Below are 9,811 nucleotides of genomic sequence, written 5' to 3' on the forward strand. Positions count from 1 at the left end.
TCGTTCATCACTGCCAGCACCGCCCACCTCTCTGCCGCCCTCAGGGAGGACTAAGCGGCCCAGGCAGCGAAAGCCCGTCTCCCCCCACCTCGACTAATAATTGTCAGATTGAGATGTTGATTTGTCAGCTGGGAGCTAGCGCCAAAGAACCCGCAGTAAAAACCGGACTCCTTGAACTTCTTCTGGCTCCATTCGGACTCGCCCAGCCTTGCAGCTTTTCTGGATTTGATGTGCATGGGTTGGATTTCACTTAAGAGATCCGGGTATAGAAGCGCAGTATCATTTTATTCCAATAGGAGGCGCACCAGGCTACAGACCCTAGGGGGGCTCGTCCTGGGCTCGGTTCCACTTCTTCAGACCCGAGGCCCTAGGGCTTCGTCCCGCAGCCTCCCAGCAGGGGGCGCGTTGGCCACCATCTTCCTCTCTCCCGCAGCTGAAGTCCCCGCTTTTGTACAGGAAGCCCCCAGGCAGCAGTCACACAGTCCGCCTTCAGGGATCTGGGGAGGGGGCCATGTCCTGCCCTCTCTCTCCTCCAGGTACCTCCGACCTCCCGCAGTCCTCCATTCTCCAGCAGGAGGCGCCCCTGTTGCAGGTCCGCCTTCGCCATGTCCTAGGCACCTAGGCTGCAGTCCCGCCCTTGCCCTCCCCCAGCCCGGGCCCCGGAGCTCCCCGGGAGGCCGGCTGAGTGACGGGCGGCCGGTGATTATGCGGAGGGGGAGCGGGGTGCGCCGCGGGCGGCAGCGCTGACCCTTCACATTTCCGATCCGCCGGGACCCTCATCCATCCGAAGCTGCTCTTTGTCTGGCCGCCTAATTGCCAGCGGACAGGATGGATGGCGGGACCGACAGCCGCGGAATCCCTAATAAAGGCCGCGGCCGCCGGGGAGGAAGCTCGGGAAGGAGGGGGAGGAAGAAGGAAGAGATGGAAGGAGGTGGGAGGAAGCACCGGGCCGCGGCCGCCGGCTCAGAGACGCTATGCGCAGCGCACAAGGGGGGCCAGATCTTCTAGGGTGCGGGACCAGGAGTCCCGTGTCGACGGGGGTCAGGGCGCCGTGGCTGTGGGGTGTGTGAAGTCTCCTGCTTGATGGAGAGAAGGAAAGAGCTAGGGGCCCCGGGCAGAAAGCATGCTACGGCCGACCTCGTTTCGCAGAGCCTTCGAAGATTTCAGCTTGGCGCTGCCCCCTGCGCTCCGGGCTCCCACCAGCCGGAGCCCAGCCCTCCGTTCCCCGCATCACCTCTCCTCTGCTCACCTGTCGGTCTCTCAGGGCGGGATCCAATATCCCGGAGGAGAAATGAGGGGTCTGACAGCTGTCTGTACGGCCGCTCGCCACATTTCATTAACTGCAGGCTGGAGTTGGTGGACGGCGCGGGGAGAGGGGAGCAAAATGAGGTGGAGAGAGAGGCTATGGCGGGGAGCCGCACCTGGCCAGGGGTCAAGGGCTGGCCTGACAGATACCTTGGAAACAATCTCTAGCCCCTCCTTGTGGAGCCAGGAACCTGTTCTCAGCCTCGTGGGCTCTGGCGGCGGCCCTTAGAACCTCAGGCTGCACTGAGCTGCGGTGCCAGGGGATCCGTGCGGCGGATGAGTAGAAGCCCTAGGCCTGGCGTCATACTTGCTGTCTCGCCGCTCGCTGGGGCCTGTCGGCCCTCTACGCAAAGTGTGCGCAGGCTCTTGGGCCGCTACTGTTTTCCCACCGGTGGTGAGTGGAGAGCGGTCCTCAGCACTCTGGCCAGCTTTCCTGCCTTTGGCCTCTTGAGCACATTTTTCTGCAGTTCGCTTCGTTTCCCTCTCCCTCCCTTTTCTCTCCTCTTCGGACTGAACAGCTCTTCTCCGCAGCTGACTTCGGCCGACATCCTTTAGCTAACAGCCGAGCACCTGTTGTGTGTCAGCGCTGGGGGTGGGGGATGGGGGGCACCCTGAGCCAAGGCCCTGCCCCGTTGGCCTCACACACATAGGTCTCCACTGAGACAAATTCAAATCTCTCTCCCCACTCCTGTCCTGCTTCTCTCACCCTTCCACTGCCTTGGGTGTCATTTCTCTTCTCCAGGGCAGTGACAAGGAAGCCAGGAGATGGGAACTCCAGTTCTAGGGCTGCCACTTACAAGGTGATACAGGACAAGGCATTTCTCATTTCCAGGCCTCAGTTTCCTCATCTGTAAAATGGAGACAATACATCCTCTCAGGGATGCATCGAGGATGCAGTAACTCTCAAGTAAAAGCTCTAAAATGCTGTAAGCACTCGATAATGTTATTTCCCTATCCATGTTATTCCCTGTCCTCTCAGGTGGGCATTTTTCCCTTCTCTTCATACCAGGGGTCTGGTACCAGGCAACCCAGGTTGCTTCCAGTTCTGTGTGATCTTACATGTAGGAGCTGAGAGCCAGAGTGTGTGTATGGGTGAGGTGGAGGGAAGTGGAGAAGAACCACACTATAGACGGCCCTGAAGGGTGAGGAAGGAGAGAGGGCGGGGTGTGGCGGGCGGTGGAGTGCATTTCCTTAGATCTTAATGTAACATCAGCCAGCTGGTTCCTGTGCTCTTATGGATGAGGAAACTGAGGCTTGTGGAGGTTATACTGCAAGTGACAGGGGTAGATCACTCTACCAGGATCTTTCCTCCCGTGAGTTTCCTACTGCTCATTTCCTCACCCCCTTTCTTCCCTTGAAGGGGTCTGGGTCAGTGATAAGGACTGTGGGAGAAGGAACAAAAAGAGAAAAACTTCAAGGAGCCAGGACCTTTCCGCTAGACTTCATAAAATTTTAACAAGAAAACTTCCTCAGAGTAGAAGGCACATATCACATGCAAATCATATGCTAATCACATGCTAATCTAAAGTCTGGTCCTCAGAACTCTGACACACACCTGGCCCTAAGCCCTGGGGGAAATTCTTGGGAGACCCCTAGGTTCCAGGACAGGACAGGTCGGAATGGGTTCTATTTAGAGTCAGGTTATGGAGTTAGGATTCATTTTAGGATTGGAGAGGAGTCAAGTGTATACTTTGGGATTAGGGTCAGGGTTAGTGCAGAGTCAAGGGCAGAGGGTAAGGCAGGATTCAGTCTGGGCTGTGCTTTTAAATAGGGGAGCCTGGGGAACTCAGTCTTCCTCTCCTCTCCCCTCCTCCGCTGCCCATTCTATGTCCTGCAGCACACGTCTCGGCCTACATCGCGTTCCCAACCATACCACCTCCCTGGGGCCTCCCAGTCTGGCTGCCCAAGGAGCTCTGGGTAAATTGTCCCAGACCCCAGCCTGGGCCCCAGTATTTCCTCTTGAGCCCAGACACTTGGCTTCTGGCCCCAGGAGCACTAGCTGGCCTTGACCCTACCCAGGTCCCTTCTCGGCCGAACGTTGACAGCTGCAGAGGAAGCAGTAAGGACCTGGTGAGCTGGCAGCTTCATTCCAGAGCGTGGGGAAAGAGCAACAGAACATGAATAAATTCATGGAGCTGGCCCCTCAGCTCCCTGTGAGCTAAGCCTGCTTCCCCCACCATACACACCCGCTGCCGCCTGCAGCCCTGCTGGTCACCGAAGCTCACAGCCTGGGCTGGGGATGGGAGGAGAAGGGAAGCTCTGAGAGAAGAGGGCTAGGACCTGAAAGGGGCTGAGGTGAGGGGCTCAAAAAGAGGGCCTTGGTTAGTAGGAGAGAGGGGTGGGGAGCAGAGAGGGCCTTTAGTGAGTGGGTGGCAGGAGAGGGGGGAGGAGGAGGGAGAGGGGTGGCAGGACCTGGGGCCGATGAGGCTTGAGGATTGGGTGGTGAGGTCAGTGTGAGCCCTGGCCTGCTCTCTCCTCTCTGATCCATCCATCATCCAGCCTAGGGGAGCAGATTCGGAATTAGACATGCACGGGCCGACATGGCCCTCAGCCCCCCGAGGAAGACAAATGGCAACAAAGACCTTGAATAAAATTTGTATTTATGGTTGGAGGAGGCCCCACCCCCACTGACTGCCAATCCTTTCTCTCCCAACCCTTTCAAGCATGTAGGGGCCTCCCTTCACACAGGCCCGTCCTCAGCAACCTCCCTCTTCCTGCACCGTTATGGGCTGGGAGGGGCAGGGAAGGAGTACAGGAAACAAGAGATGAGGAAATCATCTTCCACCCAATAATTATGCCCTGATGTGCCCTGTGCTCTCCATTTTACATAATGTACTCTTATACATTACAGTACTGGCTTACTCTAGTCTCTAAGAGATCCTTTGCAGTTGTCCACCTCCAGGGCCTCCAAATACCCCATTTTTGCCAGTCCTGGAACCTCTTCTCCAGGCCTCTGGCCCTGGAGTCCCTGTGAGCAAGAAATTTCTCCCAGAGGGGCGAGACCCTGAGGAAGGATGCAGACCCCTCACAGAGAGGGACCTATCAAAGCTTGTGTTTCCTCTTGGTCACCCGAATGACAGACACAGCCACCCCTCACAGGTGGGTGCCTAGCACTGAAACTGCATTTTAGTTATATTCCTTTGCGTAACCAATTTCAAATCCCTCCCCCAAACATTTATTATGTGGGGTCCAACTTCTCTGAGTTTCCATCTAACCACAGCCCTTTGTGGAAGGGTGAAGGGGCAGAGATCCTGGGGCTGGACAAGGTCTGGGACCAGGGCAGGGGTGGGACTGGGCTGGGCTGCCAGGGCAAGAGCTGTCTTCTGACTCTTTCTCCCCGGTAAACTCTCTACTCTTCAGTCCTGAGATAAGAAAGATGACATTCATGGGGTTCCACATTTAGGGACTAAGAGGAAGACAAATATAAAACCTCCCTTCAAACAGCCCTCACACATACACACACAAAGGCAATCCACGATCCCACTCACCCAGGGACACACAAGGCCAGGGTCCCATGGACACGTCCACACTTGCCAGCACACTGTCACAATGCACAGGCCCAGAGCCTACCACACTGCTCCAAGAAGCGCCCCGCCTCCGCGTCGTCCCCACAGTTGATATGTCACATTGGAGTCCGAACACGGACCTGGGTGTCTCTCTGCAGCGCGCCATTTACATTTCTCTCTCGATCTGTCAACCTGTCTTGGCTCCTGTCTCTCTCTCTCCGTCTCTGTCTCTCCTTCTCCCCCTCTGGGGCTGTCATTTAGTCTCTTTTTCAAGCTTTGTCTCTGTCTCTGCGTCTCTATCTGGCTTTGCATCCCTTTGATTTCTCTGTAGCTCCTCTGCTTTCCTGTCGGTTTCCTGCTCGCTTTCCCAGGCTGGTCTGTTTTCTCACTCTCTCTGTTCCCTCACTCTCTCGATTGCTCTGCGGCCCCCTCCGCCAACACTGGGGGTCGAGGGTAGAGGTGCCTGGAGATTTGCCTTTTCCAGTTCAGGCCAACCCGTACCCGTTGAACCCTTTACCATATGTTATTCGGTCACGGGCACTGAGTGGCGAATTTCTATTTTTTTCTAGTCCTTGTTGTTTGCTCGTGGGCTTTTTTCTTTTTTTCTTTTTTCTTTTTTTGAGGGGGGGAGCCGGGGAGGGCTCTTTTTAGCTCTGGAATCCACGTCTGTCTTCTGTGTGTGTGTGCATCTCCACCGCTTTTTATCCCATCCCCGTTTCTGGCCTCCTCCGGGCTCTGAGAATACCAAACTCAGGGTAGAGGGTGAAAGTAAGGATAGGGTGAGGGCAGTGAATCCCTGCAGAATTGGTTTAGAGCCGGTCAGGAACCGAGAGGCTGGGGGGACGCGGGTGGGGGCCGTGGCCTGCCCCGCCTCCACGCTTCCCTCTCTGGGCGCCAGGGGTCGCTCCGCCCCCGCCCCCCCCCGCCGCGGCCTCTTAGAGCGGCTCCCGCCGCGTCGCGGCTCACACCACCCGCACTGCCGCTCCGGGAGGGAGGGGAGGAAGGTTAGGGACGCAGAGAGGGAGAGCGCTAGCTGGAGAGAGACGCGGGGCCAGGGCTTCAGCAGGGGCTGGGGCCGCGGCTAGGGTAGAAAGGTGGGTCAAGGCTCGCCAAGAGCCAGAGCGCAAACCTGCGAGGAGGTCGCGTCCGGTGGGCGCCACCCGCAGCGCAGAGCCCCGGACGTCCAGAGCGCGGAGAGTAGTCCCAGCTCCGGCCGGGAGCTATCCGTCTGGGTAGCCGGGGACCTAGGCGCCGCCATCCTCGAGAAAGCAGCTGTCCGGAGGGCAGGCATCCTAGATCTGTAAGAAACCAGCCGTCCGAGAAGCCACCGATTTCAGGCGCCTGGGAACGTTAGACTGAACGAGAGGGTAATAGAGGACCACGGACTCTGAACTGTCGGGAGCTGTCCCTGGTCCAACCAACGGGGGGACCTCCGCCTTGACGGAAGGTTTGGGGAACGGCACCACTGAGGCGGGAGCCCACAGGGGCGGGGGGCCGGGCGCAGCCGTCGGGGGGATCCCGACCCAGGCCCGAGCCCGGTCACCGCCTCTGGCGCTCGCGGAGAGCCTCGGGCCTCCGCCACCATTGCACCCAAGAGTGAGGAGGATCTGCTGGCCCTGGCCGCGTCGCGGCTGAGCCGCCGCAAGAGGGTGGCGGGCGCGGCCGTCGGGGTGGCCATGGTGCTGCTGCTGCTGGTGGCCATTCCGCTGCTAGTGCACAGCTCCCGCGGGCCGGCGCACTACGAGATGCTGGGTCGCTGCCGCATGGTGTGCGACCCCCACGGGCCGCGAGGCCCAGGACCCGACGGCGCGCCCGCCTCCGTACCCCCCTTCCCTCAGGGCGCCAAGGGAGAGGTGGGCCGGCGCGGGAAGGCAGGTCTGCGAGGGCCCCCGGGACCACCAGGTCCCAGAGGACCTCCAGGAGAGCCGGGTAGGCCAGGTCCCCCGGGTCCTCCAGGCCCAGGCCCCGGCGGGGTAGCGCCCCCTGCCGGCTACGTGCCTCGAATTGCCTTCTATGCTGGCCTGCGGCGGCCACACGAAGGTTACGAAGTGCTGCGCTTCGACGACGTGGTGACCAACGTGGGCAACGCTTACGAGGCAGCCAGTGGCAAGTTCACCTGCCCCATGCCAGGTGTCTACTTCTTCGCTTACCATGTGCTTATGCGCGGCGGTGACGGCACCAGCATGTGGGCGGACTTGATGAAGAATGGACAGGTGAGCTGCCCCTCTCCCACCCAGCCCCAGACAGGGTAGCTTTCTAATTCTCACTGCATTCATTACGCAACCCGAACCTCTTCCCCAAACACCGTCACTAAATCCAAGAAGGCCACATTGCCAAGAACTTAGAAATCGCTTCATTTAGTCCAAAAGGAACTGGGGGGCCAGAGAAAGAAAACGACCTGCCTAGGGTCTTATGGAGCATTAGGAATGGTGTCAGAATTAAAACTCAGAGCCTCACACTCCAACTATAGGCGACTATACACCAAACCTCTTTGGTATCTCACCCTGCCTCTTAGCCTCTTTTCACCTGTCTTGGGCAGCCCTCCTGGCCTTTGGGTTACCCAGCCACTTGATGGGCGAGTTACCGGAGTCTGGCTCCTTCGATTTAGAATGGAGTCCGGGTATCACGCCATGGGCAGTTGGTATCTGTTCCCATATGGGGGTCATTAAGCTTGGATTTTCAAGGATAAGGTAAAAAAAGAAAGAAAACACTGTCTCATTTTCCAGGCAACTCTATTACTAGTCCCAGGGCCTGAGGTCAATTCTAGAGTGGGCCTGACCCTCAGCTAATACTGAGTCCATAGGCAGAGGTGGAAAATGAGGCAGCACTGGGGCCAGCCAGGTGGCTTGCAGGAACGAATTTGGGAGAAGGGAAGAGGCAAGAACAGATAAAGCAGAAGCCTTGGACCCTGGCCTGGTCCCTGCTCCTGTGGTCAGAGTCGGAGTCACTGCTGCCTTAGCTTGGAAGAAAAGTCCCAAAGACTCAGCTCAAGGTCCAGGACACGCTTAAGGGGAGCCAGAGGCCACAGGGGTGGGGCTGGGGAAATGTGCCTGGGCCACGCAAGCCGCAGGGTGTAAGGTTAGGGCTGAGCTGTGACCTCCGAATGCCCCGTGCGCGATGGGGTGATTTGACCGCGGCGCATCAGGCCTGCTTATCCCACCTGTCCGAACCCCAGGTCTTGCTACCGCTGCAGCACCCTTCCGCTCCAAGAACCGAAGGCACTACATTGAGGTCTCCCCCAAGCAGGGCCGCCCCAGGAGCCCAGGGAAAGGGAGTGAGAGTGTATGTGTGTAAGACTGTAGCGTGTGTGTGCGTGATTCGAGTGTGTCTGTGGGTGCAGGGTGCGAAGGTGTGAGAGTAGAGCAGTGGCTGCTTGCCTGTGGCACTGAGTAGGTGTGTGTGGTCTGTGCGGCGTGTCTGTGAGGGGCGGAGGGGGGGAGTATGTATCTAGAGTGCGTCGCTTCCCGAGGGGGCGGGGGCCGCGCGGCTCCCACTCTGTATTCCGCGGTGCGGGCGCTGCGGCTTTGGGGACGGTAAATAGTGATTAGAATAATGATGAATAATTAATCAGTTAATAACCAGCCCCCTTGGGACAGGAAGAGGGGGGCTGGGGAGGGGGCTGGCTGCGACGCTGAGGCGTCGGTGAGGCGACCTACAGCAGCGAGGCCAGAGGGGAAGAGGCACTACCAGTTTGGGCGGAAGGCGACCCCCACGTCGGGGCGCCCGCGGGCACTAGGAGGGACAATCGAGGAGGGGTGAGGATACATCATGGCATCTTCCCACAGCCTGCACCCTTGCTTACACACGCACAGACACACCTGTGCCCTATCTCTGGGGGAAGGGAGCACAAGTTTAGAAGGTCCGAGTGGGTTCAGAGTCTTAAAAATTATCCTACAGTCTAATTTTATTTTTTAAATAATAATAGCAAAACCTATATAGCATTTTCTTTGTGCAAAGCGCTGTTTTGTAACACACTTCACACGTAGTAACTCATTTGATCCTAACAACCTGAGGAGGTAGGTTCTATTACTACCTCCTACCTTATAGCTCAAATTAAGGACCACAGAAAGCGTGAAACTTGCCCCAGTCCCAGCAGCTAGTGAATGGCAGTGCCTGCGAAGCACCTTGTCCTTCCCAAACCCTGCAGCCTGCTGCCCTCGCGTCACCTTCACAGGCCCAGCTGCATCTCCTCGGCCGACCCCTCATCACCCCAGCTCCACACAGGGCGTGAGTGGGTTGTTCTGTCCCCCCTCTAGGTCCGGGCCAGCGCCATTGCTCAGGACGCGGACCAGAACTACGACTACGCCAGCAACAGCGTCATCCTGCACCTGGATGTGGGAGATGAAGTCTTCATCAAGCTGGACGGCGGGAAGGTGCACGGCGGTAACACCAACAAGTACAGCACCTTCTCTGGCTTCATCATCTACCCGGACTGAGTCGGGCCCCATCCCCCGCCCCCCCCCCGCTCCCCCCCTCACCCACCTTCAGCTTGCCCCACCCAAGGCGCCACCCCATCCTTTGAGAGACTGGGGGTGGGACGGACCCTCCCGCTCCCGGAGGTGGCCTTTAATGGGCGGACTCTTGGTGCTCCGGGGTATAACTGAGTGGCTGGGGAGCTGAGGAAACCGGCCGGAGGAGCAGAGCGGCTTGGGAAGGGACCACCAGCATCCGCGCACATGCCCGTGAAAGCCGGGCCAGGAGGGGGGCGCAGGTCGTGGCCCTCTCTTCTCTCGGGAGCTAGGAGACAGTTTCACTAACTGCAGCACAGAGGCACGGAAAGCAGAAAACAGAAGGAAGCCCTGGCTTTTGGGGAGGGAGAGAACAGAAACAGAAGGAGCCCTTCTAGGCGGGAGGAGACATTAGGGCGGGTAGGCGCTGGTCCTCTGTCATGACAACTTCTCTGCCATCCCCTCCTCCCCTCATCTCCATTTTCAGGCTTCAGGCTCTAGCCTTGGCAGCCTCCCTGTGAACTGGAGGAACCAGTACATTCTTTCCTAGCA

The 9,811-nt window shown here is 58.4% G+C and overlaps 1 protein-coding gene across 1 annotated transcript; it reads left to right on the top strand.

Moving 5' to 3' along the window:
- Window positions 1-6,487: 6,487 nt before the first annotated feature.
- C1QL4 (complement C1q like 4) lies at window positions 6,488-9,247 on the top strand. The gene is made up of 2 exons (XM_065887824.1): window positions 6,488-7,024; window positions 9,068-9,247. Exons 1-2 carry the CDS (start codon window positions 6,488-6,490, stop codon window positions 9,245-9,247), a joined length of 717 nt encoding a protein of 238 aa, XP_065743896.1.
- Window positions 9,248-9,811: the final 564 nt, after the last annotated feature.

Source organism: Phocoena phocoena, chromosome 11 (genome assembly GCF_963924675.1).
Source record: "Phocoena phocoena chromosome 11, mPhoPho1.1, whole genome shotgun sequence".
Taxonomy (NCBI): domain Eukaryota; kingdom Metazoa; phylum Chordata; class Mammalia; order Artiodactyla; family Phocoenidae; genus Phocoena; species Phocoena phocoena.